This window comes from Macaca nemestrina, chromosome 12 (assembly GCF_043159975.1).
Source record: "Macaca nemestrina isolate mMacNem1 chromosome 12, mMacNem.hap1, whole genome shotgun sequence".
In the NCBI taxonomy this organism is placed as follows: Eukaryota; Metazoa; Chordata; class Mammalia; order Primates; family Cercopithecidae; genus Macaca; species Macaca nemestrina.
Genome location: NC_092136.1, coordinates 31717983 through 31744136, shown reverse-complemented (window position 1 = coordinate 31744136; position 26154 = coordinate 31717983). Strand labels below are relative to the sequence as shown.

Here is a 26154-nt window from a genome sequence, read left to right as displayed (position 1 = left end):
TCGGCAGGAACCCCCTCCTCTCCCTCCACCCCTCGCGCGAAACTCAGCCTCCCAGCCTAGGTTCTGAGCAGTCCGGGTGGCCAGGACCCAATGAGCACCTTCAAAACGCCAGGGACCTGAAAGTTTGCAGCGTCCTCCTCGGATTTGCTATGGGACATAAAAACAGTAGGAAACTTCCAAAGACTTCTGATTTTCCCTTTTATGTTTTTTTTTTAAGTATATTAAAATGTTTTTCAAAACGTTTCTGTGCGTCTTGCTGGTGCCCTGGGTGCCCCAAGGCCTGGCTGTCGGGCTATGCGGCCCTGCTGCAGTCTGAAGCTGCTTCCTGCTGCCAGGCTTGGGCAGCATCCAAATAGCCATCAGCCACAGCCGCATCCGTGTCTTGTGACTTGTTTGAAACCCAAACAAAATGTTATGCGTTTAAAAGCTTACTGGGCTGCTCAGGGACCAGTGTTTTGAATGAACCTCTTCGAGTGTCTCTATCAACTTAGCTGGTAGCTACTGTTCCCCAGCAACCACCAGCGACAGGGACAGAAGAGCAAGAGCAGGGGATCCGCCTGCATGAGTCTGTCCCTTCAGGGTGGCCTCGCCCTCAGGGACTGGATTGTAGGCATGGTTTCAATGACACAGCGGTGTGAAAGTTTAAGAGTTTTTAGTACTTAGGGACCCTGGGTGGTACACAGCATGCCTACAGGACACACACACACACACACACACACACACACACACACAGAGAGAGAGAGAGATCAGGGAGCACAGGGAGAGGGGAGGGAGCGACCCACCTACCCACCTTTGGGTCAGCAACTTTATCCGGGTAAGTTTCCCCTGGAGAGCTCTAACTGGTGGATTTAAAGCAAGCAGGTGAAAAGGCAGAGGCTGAAGGAACTTGAACCCGAGTTTGAAGCCGCAGCAGTGCCTTAATATCACGTCACTTCATGTTTATGTCTGGCCACCAGCTGGAGACATTTGCGTGGGGTATAGTATTGGAAACTGTCAGTGGTGATTGAGACCTGCTTCTGTTATTAAAAGTTAAACATATTTGAAAATGGATGCTGAGGTAACAAAAAATTATAAGCACTCACCAGAACCGGAACCACCATTTGGAACATTAATATGTGCAGATGTAATTAGAAGTTTCCATTTGCTATTATATTTGGAAAGTGTCCCACTCACTGAAGAACTGGCTGTAAGAACGCCATAGGAGGGAGGGTGGGGCTACAGGCCAAAAGTACAAGTCTTCCTCCAAGAGGATGGCCCCTGTTGGAAAGCATGAGACACACTTTGAGGGTAAGAGTGACACGATATTGCATCTAAGGGCTGCTCCTGTTGAACTGGTCAGGGAAGAAGGCGTGAGATAAAATTTAAGCAGGGGAAATCATAGATTACTGAATCTCTTTTAGGGCAAATCATATGGTAACTGTCTTGACATGTGTCTTCTACTATCATTCTGATGGCTTTGGGATGTCAGGGAATGAGTTCCATTTGGTGGTGCTCAAATCCTGGTATTCCTCTATACCAATGAGAGTTTTTAAAATCAGGATGACTTGCTTTGATATTTAAAGCATGTCTCCTTAAAACAGCTAATACTGTATATTTCCTAAGATGATTTCCAAAGCTCTTTCGTGTGCATTACCTTACACACATCCTATTAGCTATTCCTTCCTTGACACGCTTGGCTTCTGATATGCCACTCTCTCTTGGTTTAGTTCCCAGTTTCTTGACCATTTGGTCTTGAGATTCTTTTCCTTTACCCACTAATAATTTGGTGTCCCAGGATTAGACTGAGAACCATGACTATGTGTGCTCCCTGGGAGACTATAGTGTACCTAATAGTGTACCTACTCTTTTACCTCAGGATGTATGTGTTTACAAATGATTCAAAAGTCTCAATCTCCATCCCTGACCACTCCTCCTATCTTAATATTCATATCCAGCTGACTGCTGGACGTCTCCACTTACATGTTCCACAGACATCTTGTGTGTAATGTGCACAAATCTGAATTCATCTTTAAAGATTGACTGCTTTTCCTGCATTTTTTTCATAAATGAAACAGAAACCTAGGAGTCAACATTGACCTCTTCCACTTCCTCACATCTACTCAGCCATTCCTGCCTATTTTACCATTTCAGTATCTCACTTTCATTCCCTCTTCACATTGCTACTGTGCTAATTCAGATCTGTAGTTTGTGTTACTTGAGCCATTACAATTCCTTTATACCAGGCCCCCATGTTGCCCATGTTTATTCCTGCATCCCCTGTGCCTTCCCTGCTTGCCTTCCACACAGCTGCTAGAGACCTGACTAGTTTACCTCTCCAGCCTCATGTCTCACTTTTCATTTTCTACTTCGTTTTACCTTGTTATCATCATCCTTTTGTGAATACAATATGACTGCAGCAGCCAGTATGCAACCATGATCTTCTTTGAGAGGAAAAGTCTTGTGCTAAGGATGGCAGGACAGAAAGATGGAGCCAATCTGAACTGTTGATAACACCACTGTGTCATCATGTCAGCCTTGAACTAGCTACCTCTGACTATTCGCAAGAATAACCACCCCCAAACTATTTAAGCTACGTTAATTTAGGTATTTGTCTTATTCTAGTGATACATCAAGCCTCAGAGAAATTAGTAAAAAAAAAATCGGTTGTGTTTTCAAGGGGCCTCAGAGTCAGAAATGGCCTTTTCTCCACCAAAAGTAGAGTCTGGTTTGGGCAATGTTAATGCCAACTGTTAAATTCCTGTTATGTGCGAATAAGTATTCTTGCCAATGGCAGAAAATACAGAAGCTTGTTACCAGCAAACTTCATGTTAGGCCGGGGCAGTGGCTCATGCCTGTAATCCCAACACTTTGGGAGCCTGAGGCAGGAGGATCACTTGAAGACAGGAGTTTGAGACCAGCCTGGTCAACACAGCAAAACCCTGGCTCTACTAAAATTGCAAAAAAGGGCATGGTGGTGCACACCTGTGATCCCAGCTACCCTGGAGGCCGAGGCATGAGAATCACTTGAACTTGGGAGGCGGAGGTTGGAGTCAGCCAAGATCATGCCACTGCACTCCAGTCTGGGAGACAGAGAGAGACTGTCTGGAAAAAAACAAACAAAAAACTACACCTTAGTATGAACTAAAGGTCACTCATTCAACAAATAAGAGAATGTGAATTCTGACGAGAAGATAAAGCAAATCAAAGCATTCTGAAGAGCAAGGGTTACACAGGGTTGGAAGGGAGATTTGGGGCATCGTAAGTACTCTGGAAATAGAGAGGTCATCCAGAAGAGAAAGAAAAACTGGCAGGGGATTCCAGGGCCAGCTTTAATTGCCAAGGTTTACTAGTTTTTGATTACTGCTTTATTGGAAAAGTTTGGTTTTGAAAAAATTAAGTGGTTTGACACTATGGTCTGAATGTTTGTGTTCCCCCAAATTGTTGAAATCCAATCCCTAAAGCAATAATATTAAGAAGTAGGGCCTTTAGGCTCTGCCCTCATGAAGGGGATTAGTGCCCTTACAAAAGAGGCCTGAGGAAGTCTGTTTGCCCTTTCCACTACATAAAGACACGGCAAGAAGGTACCATCTTTGAAGCAGAGGGAGGGTACTTACCAGACACCAAATTTGCTGATGCCTTGAACTTCCAACCCTCCAGAACTGTGAGCAATAAATCTCTATTGTTTGTAAATTACTCAATCTATTTTGTTATAACAAACTAAACAAAGACAATTGACTTATTTTCAAAAAAGGATAGCTGCCAGGTGTGGTGGCTCACGCCTGTAATCCCAGTACTTTGGGAGGCTGAGGCAGGCAGATCACGAGGTCAGGAGATCAAGACCATCCTGGCTAACATGGTGAACCCTGTCTCTACTAAAAATACAAAAAAATTAGCCGGTCCTCGTGGCAGGCACCTGTAATCCCAGCTACTCGGGAGGCTGTGGCAGGAGAATGGCGTGAACCCTCGAGGCGGAGCTTGCAGTGAGCCGAGATGGCGCCACTGCACTCCAGCCTGGGTGAGAGAGCGAGACTCCATCTCAAAAAATAAAAAATAAAAAAATTTAAAAAACATAGCCATAATAGGATTTGATAGCCTGATTATATTCTACTAAATGAAAAGTAAACAGGAAAAATGACAGTCTATTTCAGAACATTGTGACACGTGTGAATATGAAAGGGTAAGTTTGTCTTCATGGTCCCTAATGGCGGCTGCTTAGCCTTGAATGCCACTTCCTTTTCTTATAGTTTTCTCTACAAAATAACTGTTATTGGGGAAAATGGACAGTGGAGCACACAAGAGGGTACAGTCAAAGCTAGGAGATGACTTTGAGCGGGCCTGCTACATTTGCAGCAGGTCACCAAGAATCCATCCCATCTTCTACCTTAAAAGCAAAGGCTGACTAATACTAGTTTATGGAAAACAGGCAATTATACAAAATACAGAGTTGGAACCAAAATTTGTTTTTAAAATGTGAGTTTTTTAACACTTGAAGTATTTCATTCTTAACTCTCAATTATATAATTACAAAAAAAAAAAAATCCAAGTTTCAGGAAAACATACTTAATCCTAACATAAAATTCATGTCACTTATCACAAAGACAGTCAAATGTATAAAGGAGAACCAAAACAGCAGCAGTATTTACAAATTTAAACTACATGAGATGTTGTGAACAATCTTTTGTTAACAAACAGCACATTACATACTTTTACATACTACATTTCAAAAATGCATCTGTGAATAATGTGATAAAGCGCATAGTGTTGTAGACTTTAAATTAAATTCAAGGTCATCATGTTGAAGACCTGAAATTAAATTCAAGGTCGTAGTGATGAAAAATTTAAAGTCAAGGTCTTAGCGATAAAGACTTGAAATTCAAAGACAGATTGTCTAAGGACAAACCACTAGCGTTCAAGTTGTTTAGTCAATTAGTTCTCTGTGAGTACAAAATATTAGGAATCACTAAATGGATTAGCCTAATTACAAATTTTGATCATTTCTAAATAACTCACAACTGCAAGTCTTTTCACAGAATCAGTCACATAGTTTCTCTCTATCCTTGTGCAGGTATTTTAAATCCTTATTCAAAACAATTCCCTCTCCATTTCTAGATTTTTGTAAGTATAAAATATTTGAAAACAAAGGTATGTCTGTTCCTTAGCTAGAGAACTATTCTTCCATTGACTCCTGGAAGAGAAAAAAAAGATTCCCATTTCCTCCTCTACCTCAAACACACAAAGCAAACCCAAACAATCCAATTCCTAATGTAGTGTCACATAGAACCCAGGGCCTGAAACAATATTTCATGCTAGTTTTCCTGCTATATGCAGAGAACAATTTAGTTATTTACATTATTGAGAAATCTATTTAACAGCCTAGAATCATCCTAGTGCTTCCATCAGCAGAAGGTTTGCTAAAAAAGGCGTGAGCAACGGCGTCTGCGAATGGGAACATCAAAGACTCTCCTCCGTCTCTCCTCTTCATCATCTTCATCTGATTCATCCATATCTGCTGAATCATCATCCTCGTCTTCCTCTTCTTCCTCCTCCTCCTCTTCTTCCATCTCTTCATATTCATCAGGACCCATTTCCTTTAAAGAGAAAACAATCTTTTGATAAGAAGAGCATCTATCAGTTTTTTTTAACAGTTATTTCATGTAAATTCTCATTTATCTAGAATTCAAACAACCAGACATGCCAAATGTGAATTTCCATAGACTTGAACAGTACATTCTCACAACACACATGTTGATGCAACATTCTGGAGTGGATTTTGTATCTTGTGTTAAATAATGCTCAGTGTGGTGTTTGTTGTTGTTGTTTAATGGAAGATCTTCTTTTTTAAAAAATTGTTTATTTTAAAATTTTCTTAGAGACAAGTTCTTGCTATGTTGCCTAGGCTAGCCTCGAACTCCTGGGCTCAAGCAATTCTCCCACCTCAGTCTCCCGAGTAGCTGGGACTACAGGTGCATGCGACGCAGCCCGGCTCAGTATGGTTTTAATGGATGAATATTTCACTAAGCCAGTACTTATTTTTTATACAGTAGTTGGTAATTCATAGAAGGTAGCAAACAGACCACTTGTAACAATCCAAGATACAGTTTTACTGAACTTATATTCATACACTGAATAATAATTATTAATCTATATACTTACAGAAAAGAGGATATGAAAATATTAATCAAGTATGACCTCTACTGGTAACTTTTATGCACTGCCAACAAGAACTCTTAAGATTTTTATTGAGCTCCTACTATAAAGACACATCATTTCAATTCAACCATCAGTAGCCTCTACTTTTTAAAAAAATACTTTTATTTTTTTAGTGGCTTGAAACAACAACAGTCATTATTATCTCTCATGGTTCATGTGGGTTAGTATTTGGGAGGTATTCAGTGGAGTGGTTCTGGGTTGGGGTCTCCCGTGACGTTGCAGTCAGATGGTAGGTGGAACTGCAGTCATTTCACGAGCATCTTCATTCACATCTCTGGTACCCGCGCGTGATGATCCAAATATCTGGAATCTGAAACAGCTGGGGCTCCTGGGTGCCTCCCTCTATCTCTATGTGATGTCTCTACATGGTCTCTTCTGCATGATGGCTTCATGGTAGCTGGACTTCTTACATGGTGGCTCAGGGTGTCAAAGACACATGTCCCAGGAGAGAGAGAGAGAACTCTAGGCTGAAGGAATATTACCTTTTTCTAACTCAGAAATCACAGTGTCACTTTGCCAATTCATTTTAAGTACATACCTAAGATCAACCCACACTGGAGGGAAATGACAGCCTCTATTTTTAAATTACCTTGATGGAGGCTCTCAGATTAGGACAGTAGTGATGTTGAACGTGCATCTGAATATCTCTTGGAAATGTCAATTCTGCCCATGCAATGTCTCTACTCAAGCCATGACTTACTCTGCTGTCAATGTTCTCTCTCACACATTTGAGACACAATGGGAGGAGTTGCTACATTGAACAGAATTCTGAACAGTAAGGACCCACTGGGTACTCTGGAAAGTATGGGGCAACCTGGGGCATGATGTCAGCCACAGTCCTTCCACCAAGGCTTTTATGGTGTTGCGTGATCCAGCACCCCATTATCCCTCTGATCTCATCTCTAGCCCCTCTCCCTGTAGTTCACTGCACTCCAGCTACACTGGCCTCCTTGGGTCAAGCACACCAAGCACATTATTGTTTCAGAACCTCCACATGTGCTGCTCCTTTGCTTCAAACACTTGTCTCCCACATATCCACCTAATTCCCTCTGCTCCTTTCACGTTTCAGCTTAAATGTCACTGAGGTCTCTCCTGACCCATCTTTATATTAGAACAACCTAACAATACATTCTTTATCTCTTTTACTCTGCTGTTTCTCCATAGCACTTATTACTACTTAACATAAGGACACAGTGTTTATTGTTACAGTTTGTTTCTTTGAATTGAAATGTAAATTTCAAGGCAGAGAATTTGATTATATTGTTTATCACAGTACTCAATAAATAGCTGTTGTACAAGCAAATGAATTAATGTAGGAGAAAGGAAATGTGTCACTTAGGATTTATTATAACACTAACAATAACAGAGAAAATATACACTGATATGACTTATAAGACATTACATTCTTTTTATCTTTGGATTTATTTGTTTAATCTAAGGAATGAAGACTTTGAAATTCAGTTAGGAGGTCCAAAAGGTGGGAAAGGGAAAGGCTTGGGAAGTTCTAAAACATGTTATCTGAGTAGTATGATTATTAATTATCTTAATGAAGAAGAAAACAGAAAAACTGTTAAAGAACTCAATGTGGCTAAGGAGAGAGATTGCTCAGAAAAGAAGTGTACACACACACACAGCAGATGCAGAAAGGAACACACAGAGAGTGGAAATGTGCAGCCGGAGCCTCTAAAAGTGCCCCCAACAAGCCAAACACGCATACCACCTAGACCAAGAAAAGACATAAGACCAACTAATGCATATTTCCAAGAGGCATTCCAAGGAGAAAGAAAAAGGAAGTGTTAAGCCTACGAATTAATCAGACTGGTAGAGGATGAAAAAGCAGAACAATTCTCCATATCAGGAAACTAATATTCAAACAGGAAAGGTCAACAAATACAACCCCCATGGCTTTTTTAATGTCGGTAAGAAGTAAGTCCAGAATTCTCATTTTATTTCTCATCCTTGAGAGAAAACATTTTCCACAAGGTAGGTCAAGATTTTATATGTTTATTTGTGGTTAGAAGGAAACGAAAACTAGTAAGAAAGAACATAGTTAAGGGAGAGCTGAACATGAAATGGGTTTATTATTGTCATTTAAAAAGGAACTAATAAGTAAATCTTGTAAAACTTTCTCAGTTTTAATTTCTAATATGGTAAGTGTTAATACAATCAACATAAGCAAGAATTCTTCGGAGTCCTTAGTAAGTTTTTAGAGTTTCAGGGGGTCATGAGACTGAAAGTTGACAACTGCTGTCCTTAAATAAAGACTACTTTACACCCACCCTAACAAACATTAAAAACAAACAAGATGCCAAAGGATCAAGTTGACCCAATAGTAACTCAACTGCCTACCAAAACAAACCTCAATGCTCTTTAAACTTTAGGACAAGGAATATTATCAGCAATAAAGATGGAGATTTCATAATGATGAAAGAATTATGTCATTAAAAATACATCATAATCCTTAGCATATTTGCATATAATTATACAGCTTCAAAATACATGAAGCAAACCTGATAGGCCTAAAAAGAGAAACAAAAAACTATAATTATATTTGTAGATTTCAACAATCATCTCTCACTTGTTGATAGGACAAAGACCAAAAAAAAAAAAAAAATCAACAAGTATACAGAAGACTTGAAAAACACTGTCAACCAATTTGACCTATCATTTGTAGAATAATATTACCCAAAATAGCAGAATGTACATTATTTTCAAATATACAAGGATCATTTACCAAGATAAACCATAAGTTTGGGCCATAAAACATTTAGGATTGAAAATACAGAGCAAATTCTCTAACCACAATAAATTTAAAAAATCAATAGTCAAAAGATAACTGAAAACTCCCCAAATGTTTGAAAATTAACACATTTCTAGAAAAGTCATAGATCAAAATTAAATTACAAGGGAAATCTAACACTATTTTGAACTACACGTTCATGAAAACACATCACAACTTGTGAAATGCAGCTAAAACAGTGCTTGGAGAGAAAAAAGGTCTAAAATTACTAATATAAACTTCTACCTTAAAAAAGCTAGAAGAAAAGCAAATTAAACTCAAAGTAGAAGGAAAGAAATAAAGATAACTGCAAAAATCAATGCAATAGAAAATAAGCAAATAGAGAAAATTAGTAAAACCAAAAGTTGCTCCTTTAAATGATCAATAAAAATTATAAACCCCTAGCTAAAGCAATGAACAAAAGATATAAATTAACAATATTAAGAACAAAAGAGGACATGTGATTATGGCTTTTGTAGCCATTAAAAGGATATCAAGGGAATACTGTCAATAACTTTATACCAATAAATTCAACATTTAGATGGAATGGACAAATTCCTTGAAAGGCACAAATTACCAAAACTGAAACAAGAAGAAATAGAAAATATGAATATTAAAGAAATTAAATTCAAATTTCAAAATTTTTCCACAAACAGAACTCTAGCCCCTGATAACTTCACTGATGAATCATATCAAACATGTAAGGATAAGATTATTCCAAACTCATACAGATACTGGGCCAGTCAAAAAAGGAATTCTGTTATCCTAAGTAGCAAATTCCCAGTACTGGAAATACAGTTTCTGGCATTCCTCCACTGGGAAGAAAGCTAAATCTTCACTTCCAAACGCACACTGTAGATTCTTTTCACTAGATATGCCACACAGGTAATGGCCCAAAGTCTCATTATCAGCCTTCTCTTTCCAAACTGGAGTTGAAAATGTGTCAGCTCTGGGTCAGATTAATATCATGTCCATCTTCCCAAATTTATACCCATCCATCAGGGTCATTCCAGAAGCTAGAGGGTATTTTCCAAAGATTCAACACCTACAACTCAATTGCACTCTGGGTATATAATTCATATTTTATCCCCATTGTATAACTGGAGCTTCATAATTTTCTTTAATCATGTTATAGTCTCTAAGATTGGGGTTACTGTTACACTTGTCATAAGGTAACCCTAAAAACAAGATTTTAATAATATACCTAGTTGACTTAAGAAATGATCCCAGAGAGACTGCCAAAAGTATACATCTACACATTAAATTTTCTTTATAATGATCTTTCTGGAATATTTGTTTATTTGACATTAAATTGGAAGTTTGAGCAAAAACACTGTAAGAAGTTGTTTTCCCAGTCTTAAAGCTGATTCTAACTGGTCTAATGTGGTATTTCTCCTAATCTAAAACATTTAGGCCACTGAACAGTGAAAAAGTTGTTGAATCTTTAAAACAGATAGCAGAAATTCTCTGGTTAGAGACTATGGAGCCTCATTTACTTGTCCATTTCTCTCAATAAATTCACATGACCCCCAAGATATTTCCTCAAAATCTCTACGGTTCTCTGGAATGCAATTTATAAACTTAACCACTTGCCTGCCTTATCTGCAGTGTTAACCCTACAAAGTCACGTAAATCAGCACTAGAGGAAAATTTAACTTACCAATCGGGCTATAGACACCCTGAATGTTGGACATGCCATATGGAATCGGGGAATGGCAACATTAAAGATCTTGTCTTTAAAGTAAAGAAAGTGGAAGGTATAATATCCTTCCATATATCCTGATGTTGTAGAGAATGTGGTACAGCTTGTGTATTCATATACCCGACCTGGGCTGATGATTGGAAATTCACCTGCAGGGAAAACAGTAACAATAAACCAAAGTATAAAATTCATTTATTACAATAAATAAGGTATGGTCTCCATGGCATTATGTAAACTACATAATAGTAAATGCACAGTTAGAAAAAAAATTCCAAAAGAAAATGTAACAAAATGTTAACAGTGATAGGACAATGAGTAGGTATTTTATTCCTCTTCACTTTTTTTTTTTTTTTTTTTTGAGATAGAGTCTTGCTCTGTTGCCCAGGCTGGAGTGCAGTGGCATGATCTCAGCTCACTACAACCTCCACCTCCCAGGTTCAAGCGATTCTCCTGCCTCAGCCTCCCAAGTAGCTGGGATTACAAGTGCCTGCCACCATGCCCGGCTAATCTTTGTATTTTTAGTAGAGGCAGGGTTTTGCCACGTTGGTCAGACTGGTCTGAAACTCCCGACCTCAGGTGATTCGCCCACCTTGGCCTCCCAAAGTTCTGGGATATCAGGTAGGAGCCACTGCGCCTAGCCCTCTCAACATTTTTTTAATGTATTCCTCAAATTCCCTACAATGTAGAAGGTGGGAAGTATCTAGTGAAAACAAACAAACAAACAAACAGAACAGAACAGGCATGTTTCTTTTTCAAAAAGCTTTGAGGCACTGAAGACACAACCTTTAAAATATGAGTAATAAAAAGCATTACAGACACCAGTTCAAACAGAGATAAGGGTAATCTAAATATTTTTAAAGTAGCAAGAAACAGAAACCTAAAACTGTGAAGATGCATCCTAAGCATTCAGATCAGACAAAATGCCACTCACAAGGGAGAGTCCTTACACCACTGGACCAAATGGCAGAAAAAGAACTGTGGTTTAATAAAGCCTCTCTCTTAGCACTAGATCCAGAAAATATTCCTGGACTCAAGCCCAGGAAAAAAAATTTGTTAAGTAAACATGTAGATCTATTCATAGCAATGAATTTAGAAAACCTTAAACTGGATTCTGCATATGCTTAGGACTGATAACAGAAGTACATAGCATAAATATGTTATTTTCCTGGAGCACATATTCAAACCTGAAGAATCTGAGGGCTCAGAGACTTCAGATAATCATAATCTTTAAGAAAGCCAAATGACAATGGTAACCACAACTAAAGTGACTGAAATCCACAAACAATAAAAATTCATGCCATTAATTTTAACATTTCCCCCCAAACTTCAAACAAACATGACCAATACAAAATTTATTTCCCCTTTCTGCCCTATGTGTTCTAACCCACAAAATATAATGAATAATGAACCAGTTAAAAAAAAAATGAAGGAAAAGCAAAGAACCCCAGGTGATCCACAGAAACGGAAATCAATCCCTGAATAATTGAGTTTGCTATTATTTTAGAAAAGTTAATGCTTAAGGGATTAAATTAATAGGATAATGACCTTTTATGTTATATTTATGATGCAAAGTCTAAGACTTCTTCTAAGGAATTAATGTATAAACCTAAATCTTGGGTTCCATACCAACTACTCCAGGTCCTTGAACTTCTTCCACGTCACCCTTAGCATTTGTTATTCTCCAATAGCGACTGTCCAACTGACAGGCCTTCTCAGGAAGTGCATCCTTTGACATTTCAATCCTAGAGAAGGGAATGGGGTGGTAGAGACAAAAATCTGGCTTGTTTCTTTGGTTTAAGAGATACACTATTCAGGCTAACACTATGAAGAAAAATTTCCAAAAAATTAAGAAACCCAACCCAAAGTCCATGTTAGCCATCTATTTTTCTAAGTTCTCAAAGATACTGGCTTCATTAGCTGGATCCCTCTACAAAAATGCTTTTACTCAACTTACGCATTTGACTGTCAGTGTGGATCAACAATAGAAAGGGCAACACAAAATATGCAACATAATGGTAACAACAATCTTTTGCTGTTCAAATAAAGATCAATTTGGCAAATGCTTTCTAGAAGACAGTGCCATGAAAAACTTCTGGAGAACTGAAACTCTCTTTAACTGCATAAGGCTATACAACCCATTTCCCTTTTTTCCATTAGTTTCTAGAAAGTTTAAGGCAAAACGGCACCAGTTACTGGGATTACACTTTTTTTTGTTTGAGACAGGGTCTCACTCTGCCACCCAGGCTGGAGTGCAGTGGCGTAATCTTGGGCTCACTGCTGCCTTGACATCCTAGGCTGAAGCCATCCTTCTGCCTCAGCCCCTCCAGTAGCCTGGACTACAGGCATGTGCCACTATACCAGGATAATTTTTTTTGAAATTTTTGTAGAGACAAGGTCTCACTATGTTGTCCAGGCTGGTCTTGAACTCCTAAGCTCAAACAATCCTCCCACCTTGGCCTCCCAAAGTGCTGCGACTATAGGCGTGGGCCACCACGTCCAGCCTGGGATTACACTTTGACTCTGTTTCCCAATGCTATCGCTTTCCCCTTTCCCTAGGAATCTAGTGTCTCTTATTTTCACTCTGAGTATCCTATAAGTATGCGTTGATATGTTTATTTTGAGCACATCTCAATCCTAGGCAGGATCTAAATCAAACAAGTAAAACAAATATCTATACATGTGTACTTGGATATAGCAAAGGTTGCATACAGTATCTAAATCCTAGGATGCTTCCAGGTAGTTATATTTTACTAAAATACTTCTAGTATGCATATATGCATGTATGTGTATTTTAAAATATACTTATATATAACATAAAACACATAAAAATATATTTTAAAACACAGTATTCTTAATCCCTTAGGGCAATGAGTTATCTTTGTGTCATAGCACAGAATACTTCTAACTAATATAAATTTAAAATATTTGCTTCTTATTTAATAAAATTCAACGTCTAACACTATGTCTGGCATCCGTGAAGCACGCAATACACATTTATTAGATTTTTTTAATTGAATATAAATAGGCCACATGAAATTTAAAATGCATGACTTTATTATGGCAATTTGACAGCTTCTAGAATACATTACAACTTAGAGCTTTAATGACGACTACAACTTAGTGGTCCATTTCCACAGTACCTGGCACAATACTTAATACCCAGTATATTTTCAAGAAATAACTTAAATAACTTAGAGGTTAATATGAAGTCCAAGTCCTCCATGACCACTATCTTAGAGAAAATGTATCCACCTTCCTCCCAACTTCAGCAAGTTCTTTCAAAATGTGTCTTCCATATCATGTCGAATGGGACAATAGCAACATGTCCATTGGATATATCCCACCATTAACTGAAAGGCGACCCCATTTAAAATTCTCACCTGATTCGGTATGTGAAGAAATAGTGGGGTGGATGTACAGAGCTAAGTTCTGGCAGAAACGATGTGGAAACGGAAACAGTAATATCCCCAGTTGTTGCTACACACTCTGGATCGTGAACATATCTAGGTAATTTAAAAATTAAACATTTTAAAATCTACAGGATTTAAAAGATACAATGCAAAATAGGTTATACTTTAGGACGAAAAATTTAAATCATATTTCAGACTCAGAAAAGTTCAATAATATTTGGGTATAGTCCTATTAAACTTAGAAGGAAACCAGAAACAAACTATAAAACCTTGGTAACTCTGGATCAGTAATGACAGCAATCAAGGTTCAATGATCAGTGGTTCCAATAATGGACTGGTAATTAGCTTGGAAACAAAAATGAGCTTATTCAGTTTCCAGGGCTAAGGAAACTTTTGGGACATCTGAAAACCCAGCTACATGATGGCTAATGCTAAATGATGGCTCTGACAATAAAAATGTGCAAGTATGCTGTTCCCAGAAGCCTCTAATGTATAATCAGTCTATCATTTCTGCCAACCAGGCTATTATGAGCCAGTGTTACCTCCAATACTATCTAAAATACCTGAATGTTCCATTTAGAGATAATAAATATTTGCCAGGAATTAACAGTTACTGACTTGCTATTCATAATAAATCTATCAGTTGCCAAATAACTTTTTGTTTTTTTTTCCAAAAATAAATTATACAGATACTATTAACCCATAGTTTCTAAATCAAAATCACCTTTTTCTTGATTCTTCCGGATAGGAAAAATACCAGTTGTCTAAGCATTTAGATGTTTGGCTTTAAGGTGAGAATAAAATAGTGAGATTGAAGACAATCTTCTATTATCAATCTCAATAGAGAGGTTTTATTACCAACCTTCTTGGGAAACTTCATTTCATGATCTGTGAGTTATAATTTTTTTCTGATTTACAATCATTTCAATCCAAAAAGACCTAAATAAAATACCTGAAAATTTGGTCTCTGATGATAGGGAAGCCACCTGATACAACATTTTTGACATAAGAGGTAAACCAGTCAGTAAAAGTAGCACCTATAAACCAGGAAAGGGAGAAAAAAAGAAAAGAACAAATAGTTTTATAAAATCTATATAGGAAACAATTGTAATTCCTCTATACTTTACAGTATGATACCAAAACTAGAAACATTTATAGATATAATTGTGCTAATCATTTATAAGGTCAATTTCTATTCTCAATTCTATCTACCTTATTTCCTTGGGATTCTCCCCCTTTTCATCCCCCCCAACTATTGTTAGAGAATCCGCCAACGACCTTCAAACTATTTTTTTACACTTACAATTAATCAAATTTTAAACTTTAATTCATTCTGGTACAAGAATGAAAAGCCTTATTTCTGTAATTTATTGAACATATAGAACAAAGAAGATACAGCTATGTCTAGGAAGAAACTACAAGAAAAATATCAGTACCTATTCTCAGACTTCCCTGGTCCAGGTACATCCTGACTCAAGCACAAAATTTTGGCAGAAGCCAGGCTCAGTCTGGACATCTACCAGGGATATGGCATTGTGGAGTTCTGTGCATCAAGCCAATCCCAAAGTGGTCTAGTTGCACACTACTATAGATTTAATTGCACAGCGGTCCTCCATATTCTTAGTGACCAGCTCAAAGCAGAAAAGGATTACTGGAACAGTCTAGTCCAGACCATATATCAGTGATCTAATGATTGGATTATAACAAGTATTTACATGAATTAATAATGTTTACCCCTTCTAGGTAATATTTAACATAAGTCTGTCAGACCCCCCATTATTTACTGTTAATACATCTCAGTGCCTAGAACATATTAGTCCTTTAATTAATTTTGTTCAATGAATGTCTTTGTAATCTGGTTTCAATTAACCCAGTTTCTACACTCTGTCACACTGAATGTCATATGCTAAATGTGTAGTGTTTACTAATTATTCTATTTAGGGAATGATAGAAGATACATTTTGGCTTATATCTAAGGGTACAAGGCTTTAAGCTTTTAAAAGGCATCAACTGAGAGAAGGTAAACTATAATAGTTGGCTCTTTTCTCAATATCTATTAATGACCCATTCTGACCCATTATTTATTAAACACTTGTATTCAAGGTTCATTGATCATGTACCTACTTTGAGTAAGATATTAAGAAGCTATATAATGTCATTAAAATTCATAGAGGGTATAATTTTACATTTTTAGCACTAGTAATTTCTCTGAATTTTAAAAAATCATATATATGTATATTTTGTGGAAAAAATGTTATATAAGTAGAGACAAATTTGTGGTTTGCATAAAAAGATTGGCATGGTGTATTTTAATCTACCTTATTTTATTACAATACGGACCAGAGTGTATTCTTTAAGATGAGGACAGACTAGGCTGCACTCACTACTAAACTTATCTGACAGATTCCAGTTTTCTTAAATATCTATTAATAGCACACTGACCACCAGTTTATGCTATTTTGTGTGTTACCAGTCTAAACAAACTTAGTTGAATCAAGATGCAATTTATATGTTCTAAGGTAATTTACCTTTTAAAGTGAGCCCATGTGTTGGGGTCTCTCTGATGGTTCTGGGGCTTTTTCAAGGCAGCTGAAAGGAAGCTCCTTTTTCGTCCTTTCTCCCCACATTAACTTCCCACCTCATCTCTTCTCAGTGTCTCTCAATCTTTTGCTTTGCTCTCCCATTTTAAGAGAAATCCCAGCTACTGGCATAGTATTATTACACCTTAGTACTCTGCTGGAGTGGTGAGGTTCTACACACCATGTCAGATGAGCACCAAACTAAGAGTAAGGAACTCACAGAGGCTGGGCAGCAGCTTACCTTAGCACTTGGCTGCCTTTCATTTATAAACTGAGTAGCACTGCTGGACCACAGCCACTATGGTAATCTCTGAAAGTGTGTGCTATGCAAAAATACCAACGAGGGCAATAAGCATAGGAAACAGCTCCAGAGGGTGCTTAACTTAGAAACCAGAGACCACATGAGTCAGAGTGAGCTGAAAGCTAGGACCTACATTTAAAAGCTTTTTATAACTTACTAGGTAAGGGTGAGATCTTGATATTGTGAAGTACACCATGAACGTGGATGTGCCATAGTATGGAACAAATAGAGTTCAAAGTTCCAATGAGATACATTGTTCATTGTTCAAAGTTCCAGTGAGAAGACAGAAGACAGAATTGAATACAAATGCCTTAGTCTATAAGGACCCTTTACTATTCATATATAGAGATGTTTAATATATGTCACTCAGCACCCTTAAAAAGCAGAATGGACAGTCTGGAAGCTTCTCTAGATGACCAAAATCCAAACAAGACAAGACGGGATAAATAGCAAAGGGGTGAGCTGTAGTTACTTACAAATTGAAGGGTTCTCAAAACCTATAAGCAATACTCTTTTAAGGCCAAGAAAAACTAGTTGTACCAAGGAGTTTATGAGGTAGAGTTTATATTAGTCCCTAAACACTGTTGCTTTAGAGGTCTCTAACGTGACTTAGTATCTTAATGCTACTGCATTAGCACCAAAAGAGAAAAAGTTTAAAGTTGCTTTATGTATCTGTATCTCCAATTATACATGAATATAATGAATAATACACGTGCATTAAGAAAAATATATACACATTTACAGCAATTCTGCGTATTTCATTGCCTTATAGAAGAGTCCTCAGAGCATGAGATTGTATATGGATTGGCTTTTTTCAAAATTAAAAATATTCAATACAAAAACTGTTTTAATGAAAACCTAGATGCAGTACTTTATAAACCAGCAAACCTTAAAGAAATCCAAGTATGAAATTGCCAGCTGCTAAAGTGGCTGAAAAAGTTTTTACCAATTTAATTTTTTTATGATATCCAGGAAGAAGAAGCGGGAAAAAAGACTTTTTTCTTTCCTACCTATAATAAACATGTCAATAGCAGCTGGATTTCGAGCCATTTGGTCCTAGGTGAGAAAAAGAATACAATCGATAAAAACATATTTTACTTAATTTTTCATTGTTCATTATCTGTATCTTTCCCTGGAGATGAGGCAAAACAGATAAAAATAAAGTTGAAATAAGAAGATATATGGCTTGTTATACTAGAAGAAAGGGTTCTGAATCAGAGTCAAGAGATTTGAACAATTCTAGGTTACTCACCCTTCTCAGTAAATGGAGAGACCAAGCTACCATCCTACAACCTTACAGAGACATCAAGTCAAAAATGAGATAAAAAGTATGAAAATGCTTTAAAAAGTTAAAAGCTATAAAAGCTTTTTAAATATGTAAAATGTTAGGTTGAGTCACAAGTCTCAACTACGAAAAGCATTTTCTTTTTATTTTTTATTTTTGAGAGGGAGCCTTGCTCTGTTGCCCAGGCTGGAATGCAGTGGCTTGATCTCAGCTCACTATGACCTCCGTCTCCTGGATTCAAGCAATTCTCCTGCCTCAGCCTCCCCAAGTAGCTGGGACTACAGGCGTGCGCCACCACACCTGGTTAATTTTTGTGTTTTTTTTTTTTTCAGTAGAGATGGGGTTTTGCCATGATGGCTAGGCTGGTCTCAAACTTCTGATCTCAGTTGATCCACCTGCCTCAGCCTCCCAAAGTGCTGAGATCACAGGTGTCAGCCACCACACCCAGCCAAAATTTAGAATTTTATATTTTAAATTCCTTTTTTAAGTAAAAAGTTCATATCAAGGCAAAAATGAAGGCAGAGGGTGTGTAACTGAGAAATTACTGAGAACTTAAAATTATTTTTTCATTTTTATTAAATGAAACTAATACCATAATATTTTCTGTGGTTACATTAAAATAATAAAAGTCTCCTAAAAAAAGAACTACATTTTTTGATATGTCAAATACTCACTGAAGAAAGTTTTAAAAGTTTCTATTGCACTCAAAGCATGAATCAAAGGATGTTCAAAGGCTAAATTTTTGGCAAGTCTGAAACATATATTACAATTAATTACTTCAACAAAAAGCTCCTCATTAGTCTTCCTTAATATACCTTAAGACAAATCATAGCTTTTCCTCTGTATATACACTAGTTTTTTATGTCCAACTGTCAAGTTTTCTCTTGGGTTCCATGCCATTATGTCAGAATATTAACTCTAGTTAGAGAGGTCTATGACTAAAATGCATAATATTCTATACCCATTCTACAATCCTGAAAATACCTAATGCATGCATTTATACAACCATCAGAACACATCTTAATGCCATATTTAAACACACGTTCTACTTACTGGACATTGGTAGAAAACTTCATTTTTGTTTCGGCCCTCTGCAGCTTCCACTGCTATGTACTGACTCAAACCAGTATGTATGCAAAAAGTTAAAGGCAGACAGTATTTCAATCCCTGTCTCTGCTGGAATCCTCCGGCAGCTGTATCGACGTCTAACAAATCTTCAGAACGATAGTGATTAGACAGTGCCATGCTTCCCAATAACCTGAGGAGCATACAGACTCAAACATGTAATACCCGGCAGTGCCAAACAGCTGTGCTTCATCTTTCTGATGAATAATAATTTCCCACTCACAACTTTATGAGTACTAATTAACATGACAATTCCAAATCAGGAATACCCAAAGCACTATAATTTCTAAATATTTAATTCAAACTCTTTTGATTGGAAAAAAGATTCGATTTAAATTAAAAATTAATTAAATGTCTAAATGGCAATGTTTTAAAAAGAAATACAGTTTTATTGTTTTCAAGAATCCATCTTGCCATGATATATTGATTTGCTGGTGTTCTGCTAGCCATGTATGTATGGCCAATTTAATGTTTAAAGAAGTAAATTATCTGATGCGTTTATCTTGATACAACCTTTAGCTTACCCTGTGCAACCAGAGAGTATAAATGTAAAGCAGCTTAAACCTTGTCCAAATTTTCACAAAGTTGGATGCCTGGGGTATAAATTAATCTCATTAAATATACATATAGCAATACAGGTATGAAGGTATTCCTTGATGAGATTCCTAAGTCTCAATGCTTGAGCCATATATAGATAAAAATCCCTGGGTTGCAATTTATGACCTATTTGTCATGTCGGTTCTGGGCAACTCTTCTAACAAAGTTCTCTCCTGTTTGCTCTTAAAATCTGACAATTTTTCAACTTTGTCAAGTTTCAGTTCAATAGGAAAAAATAGCCAATAATTTAGGGTCATCTAGTCCTAACTGACTTCTGTTTCTGACCTATACCCAATATTTGATTTCTTTCTTTTTTTGAGACAGGATCTCGTTCTGTTACCCAGGCTGGAGTGCAGTGGCTTACTGCAGCCCCAAACTCCTGAGCTCAAAAGATCCACAGGTCCCGAGTAGCTGGAGCTATAGGTGCATGCTACCAAGTCTGGCTAATTGTTTGTAACTTAATTTTTTATAGAGACAGGCAGGATCTTGCTATGCTACCCAGGTTGGTCTTGAACTCCTGACTGCAGGAGTCCTCCTGCCTTGGCATCCCAAAGAGCTAGTTTCAGGCGTGAGCCACCGTGCCCTGCCCCCAATATTTGACTTCTGAAGGCTACCTTGTAATCTCAATGTGATTACCTCCGGGATTCCCTATACTCATTCAACCCTCATCTGAAATTGTAACAGAGTCTCACATGATTCTTCACATACAAAGGAACACCAGGTTCCAATAAGAACAATGCAAAGTTCTCCTTAAATTCTTATTAGCATTTCACAAGCACAATGTCTCTGAAATAGCTGACTTTCATAAAAGTGCAAAAGGAGTAGGCCCATTCAAAGCACAGCCTTCTAAAACTGTGGGTGAATTCTGATGACTACTGCATGGTCCACTTTTACCCAAGAGTTCCACCATGTAAGGTGGATATGGTTGGCTGGAAGCCTGAGGCAGGAGGGTCCCTTGAGCCTAGGAGTTCAAGACTAGCCTGGGCAATATAGTAAGACCCCATCTCTAAAAATAATAATAATAAATAAAAATTTAAAATAATAAAAGTTTGTAAAACAAATCTTAAAAAAACAAATAAATAAAGCTGAGCAAGGCACAGTGGTATATGCCTGTAGCCCCAGCTACTTGGGAGGCAGAGGCAGGAAGATTGCTTGAGCCCAGGAGTTAAATACCACTAGCCTGGCAATATAGCAAGACACCATCTCTTGGAAAAAAAAAAAAAAAGGCTGGATGCGTGGGTTGCATCTGTAATCCCAGCACTTTAGGAGGCTGAGGCAGGAATTGCTTGAGCCCAGGAATTCAAGACCAGCCTGGGCAACACGGCAAGACCCCATCTCTACAAAAAATACAAAAAAGTAGCCGGGCGTGATGGTGCGCCTGTACTTCTAGTTACTGGGACAGCTGAGGTGGCAGGATCGCTTGAGCCAGGGGAGTCAAGGCTGCAGTGAGCTGAGGTCACGCCACTATATTCTGGGCTGGGAGACAGAGCAAGACCCTGTCTCAAAAAAAAAAAAAAAAAAAAAAAAAAGTTCCACAATGAATACTTCATTTTTTAGAATTAAATTTTAAACAGGCCATTCAACTATAGACTGTGTTTAATATGACAAAACAATTTTCTTTAGTGTAGTGTATGCAGCTCTGGACAAATGATTGCTCTTTACATGTAGAGTAGGTAGAATTTGCATCAAGCTCCCAAAATAATTTGCCTGGCCTGTAATAAGATACACATTTCAAGAGTTCTGAAGAATTTGGTTAAAATATATCGCACATACCTTTACTGTGTGTCCCATCTCCCATCCCATACCAGACTTCACTTTAACTATACCAGTATATTGATAGAAACTGTGTTTTTATGAGATATATTTATTTTGGTAAAATCTAATTCAAGCTATAGATTTTGTCTTATGGATTGCTATAAAGGAGAAAGAGGGAATTCCATGCGTCTTTAATTTGTTAAGGGTAACTACAAATACAATTTATTTACTTTCATTCTAAAAAATAACTTGCATCATTAAAAATAACCAAAACATTGAATATCTTACCCAGGAACCACTAACTTCTGTCCATTGTGGATCCGGTATGAACATCGATAATCGTCAGGAAGCTTGCAGCCAATCTGCGCTTCCACAGCGTCAAGGTCTTCCTCTCGAGCACCCTCTATAAAGGCACAAAAAAGAGTGAATTGTGAAGAAACAAGCTTAAATCTAAGAAGAAATGCAATCTATCTGCTAACTAATGAAACAATCTTGGAGTGAGTGAATTCTGTCCAAAATCTACGGCTGAAATAGAGGGAAATGAATTGAAACCTAATTTGCAGCACTGAGCAAGCAAATTTCTTAGTTTCCTCCCAACAGGGAAAACACTGGCACTTAGTAAAACACGGAAAGTGGGTACCAATGAGATCCACAATAATGTTTTCACATTATAACACAAACCTCTAAATTGCCTAAATCTAAAACATTCATACTGCCTTATTAAAAAATAATAATAACAAAACCCCTGGAAGTTCTCTAAACTGATGTTACTTAAGAGTTTTAACATTGACTCTCAATGGGAAATATAGGACATAAGGTATGGGTTCATGTGTGGGAAGGCCATTAACTTGAACTCTATTTTGCATGTTTGTAAATTTGCCACATATTCGAGCTTTTGAGAAGTGGGAAATAATGACAAATACCAAGAGAAGAGATCGACATTCAGCAGCAGCCCACTAGGTTGTTGGACTAAACCTCTTGCTGAATATTGACAACAAAAAATTGGCTTGAAGACTTTTGAAGAATCACAACAGCAGGGGAGAGGGGTCCAGGAGAAGAGGGAGACTGAGAGGTGAGCCAGGCATTGGAAGCCACCTTGTCTTTAGATAAGATAAAAATTGCTGTCAATTCTGAAAGCAAATATGAGGTTGAGTGGCCAAGAAGCTGTGCAAAGCTTTAGGCAGTACCACGAGGCTAGAGGGCAAAACAACAGAGTTCAGGGTCCACAAAGGAGAGAGGGACCTGGTAAAACCCAAGGTTTTTGGGCTAGGATCCTGACTGACATCCTAGGAAAAAGGATGAACTGAAAATAAGACTAGTCCTCATAAAGACTAAAGCCCAGCTTTCAATCATATAACAATCCCTGATTGCATTACAGTGATCTGCCCATTGACTAGCTGCTAGCCAAAAGCAAAAGTAATCTCTAGAAGAAAATAACGTTACCCCAAATTTCAAATTATGTCTAGCAATAAATTAAAAACAACTAGGCCTATACAAACACAAGATCTGACTAAAGAAAGAGAAAAAATAGAAAATAGAACCAAATCCATAATACATCGTTATTGGAGTTAGTAAACATGGACTTAAAAATAACCACGATTGATACATTCAATGAATTAAATGACAAGATCGAGTATTTCAGCAGAGAACTAGAAACTATAAAAATGAATCAAATGGAAATCTTAGAGCTGAAAAACGCAAAAACTAAAATAAGAATACACTGAAAGGGTTTAACAACAAATCATAGTTTCAAAGCTGAAGAGGGAATTATAAACTGGAAGCCAGGTCAGATGACAAAAAGGGATGGAAAAACACAAAAAAAGCCTAAGACACACATGGGAGGACATGGCAGAAAGGTCTATGAAACAAGCACTGGAATCCCAGAGGTAGAGGAAAAGCAGAATGAAGCAGAAGCGGTATTTGGAGATAACAGCAGAGAATTTTCCAAAATTGATGAAAATGTCAAACCATGATTCAGAAGCACCATAAACCCTATGGAGAAAAATTATAAACAAAATGGTTATCTAGATATATCTTGGAAAACTGCTAAAATCGAAGACAAAGAGAAATTTTAAAAGCAGTGTGGGGGATAAGGTGAGTGTACAATTACCTTCAAAAGAAAAACAGTAAGACTGACAGCTAAATTCTCTACAGAAACAACAGAAGTTAGCTGGACTCAGTGGCTCATGCATGTAATCCCAGCACTTTCGGAGGCTGAGGTGGGAGGGTGGCTTGAGGGCAGGAGTTCGAGACCAGCCTGGGCAACATAGAAAGACCCCCATCTATTTAAAAAAAAAAAAAAAAAGAAAGAAAGAAAAAAAACTTAAAAATTAGCCAGGAATGGTGTCGCACCTGTAGTCCCAGCTACTCGGGAGACTGAGCTGGGAGGACTGCTTGAGCCCAGGAGTTGGAGGTTGCAATGGGCTATGATTGTGCCACTGCACTCCAGCCTGGGCAACAAAGCAAGACTCTGTCTTTAAAAAGAAAATAAACAATAGAAGTCAGGAGAATGATACCTTTAAAGTGATGAAGAAAAATCACTGCTGACCAAAACCCTATAACCAGTGAATATATCTTCAACAATGAAGATGAAATAAATACATGTTTAGATAAACAAAAGAAAAATTCAGCAGCAGCGGCCAGTTAAAAGAAATACCAAAAGGAATTCTTCAGGTGGAAGGAAAGTGATCCCAGATGGAAGCATGAAGACATAGGAAGGGATAAAGGCCAACCAGAAAAGGTAAATATGAAGGTTAGTCTAAAAGAATATTGAATATGTAAAATAAGAATGTTTTCAGGGAAACTAAATATGTTAAAAATCAAAATCACAAAAACTATAAATCAAAAGGCAGGAGGGAGGTGATTGGAGTTAATGCATTATAAAGTTCTTTCATTGTCCAGGAAGTGGAAAAAATACTAATTTACATTAGACTTTAATAAGTCAAAGATGCAACATTTTAATCTCTAATATAATCACTAAAAAAAGAAAGGAGAAGGGAATGGAATGAAACATAATTAAGAAGATTGCAAAAAAGGAACAGTGAACAGGTGGGACAAATAGAAAAACAAACAGAAACATGGTATATCTCAACTCAAACACATTAGTAAATCTATTAAATATGAATAGATTAAATAATCTAATGAAAAGACAAACTGACAGACCAGATAAAAAACAAAAAATTATATACAAGAGACACATCTTAAAGTAAATACAGAAAACAAAGCTAGAGTAGCTCTACTAAAATCACATGAAATGAGACTTTAAGGCAAACAACTTTATAAGAGCTAATGGAGGACTTTTGTAGTAACAAAAAGGTTAAATTCACTACACAGATGTTTCAATTCTAATTTTATGTACCTAATAAGAGCTTTAAAATATATTTTTAAATGACAACTAAAATGGGGAAAAGATATATCTACAATCACAGTGGCTGTAGTTTTCTCCTGCTGTAATATTAGCAGCTTAAAGCACTTATTATTTCACAGTTTCTGTAGGTCAGGAGTCTAGATATGACTCAACTGGATCCTCTGCTCAGGCCCCACAAGGCTGAAATTATGGCATCAACTGGGGCTGCTATCTCATCTTACGCATGCATCGTATGCTTAGGATCCTCTTCCAAGCTCACTGGTTGTTGGCAGAATTCAATTCCTCAGGACTGACGCCCTCAGCTCCTGGAGGTCACCCACCATTCTCTACCATGTGGCCCTCTCCATAATATGCCAGTTTGCTTATTCAAAGTCAATAGGAGAGGCACATTGAATCTGACTTCTGGAAGGGCCCAGTCCCTTTTAAGGGCTCATCTGATTAAGTGGGGCCCAGTCAGGATAATTTGCTTTTTGATTAATAATTAACTCAAATTCAACTAATTTGGGAACTTAATTACATATGCAAAATCCCTTTACCTTTTTCAAATAATATGACCTAATGGAAGAAAATCAGTTATTTTCATAGTACCACCTACACTCAAGGAGAGATCATTGTACCAGGCATGTACACCAGTGGGTGGGAATTTGGGGACTATCTCAGAATTCTGCCTACCACAGCAACAGATTTTATCATACTTCTCTCATTAACTAACAGAACAGGTAGACAAAATAAACAATTCAGTAAGAGTGTAGAAGATTTGAACAAGATTAACAAATGTTACCTAATTATATATACAGTATTGAACTCCATAATCGCAGAAAATACATTATTTTTAAGTATACACAAAACATTTACCAAAATAGATCATATACTAGACCACAGAATAAGTTGTAACAAATTTTAAATGACTGAACTCACATAAAGTGTATCCTGTGATCACAGTGGAATTAAATTATAAATTATATTTAAAAGATTACTTTAAAAGTCCAAAATATTTAGAAATTAAGTAATACACTTCTATATCATTCATGGGTTAAAGAAGAAATCAAAGAAATCAGAAAATAC

The 26154-nt window shown here is 37.3% G+C and overlaps 1 protein-coding gene across 3 annotated transcripts in view; it reads right to left on the bottom strand.

Annotated features, from left to right (window-relative positions):
* Positions 1-4418: 4418 nt before the first annotated feature.
* LOC105471533 (F-box protein 3) overlaps positions 4419-26154 on the bottom strand; it is a 33669-nt gene continuing 11933 nt past the window's right edge. Inside the window, exons 4-11 of one of the 3 annotated variants that reach the window (XM_011724038.2) lie at positions 22011-22125; positions 19299-19503; positions 17971-18016; positions 15033-15117; positions 14051-14173; positions 12297-12412; positions 10629-10819; positions 4419-5567 (exon numbers count right to left, since the gene is read on the bottom strand). In XM_011724038.2, the coding sequence (XP_011722340.1) occupies positions 5391-5567; positions 10629-10819; positions 12297-12412; positions 14051-14173; positions 15033-15117; positions 17971-18016; positions 19299-19503; positions 22011-22125 (1058 nt within the window). In that variant the 3' untranslated portion in view covers positions 4419-5390. Of the gene's footprint in view, positions 5568-6270; positions 9551-10628; positions 10820-12296; positions 12413-14050; positions 14174-15032; positions 15118-17970; positions 18017-19298; positions 19504-22010; positions 22126-26154 lie in introns of those variants that run through there. The other 2 variants (XM_011724036.2, XM_011724039.3) reach the window with 2 other exon arrangements.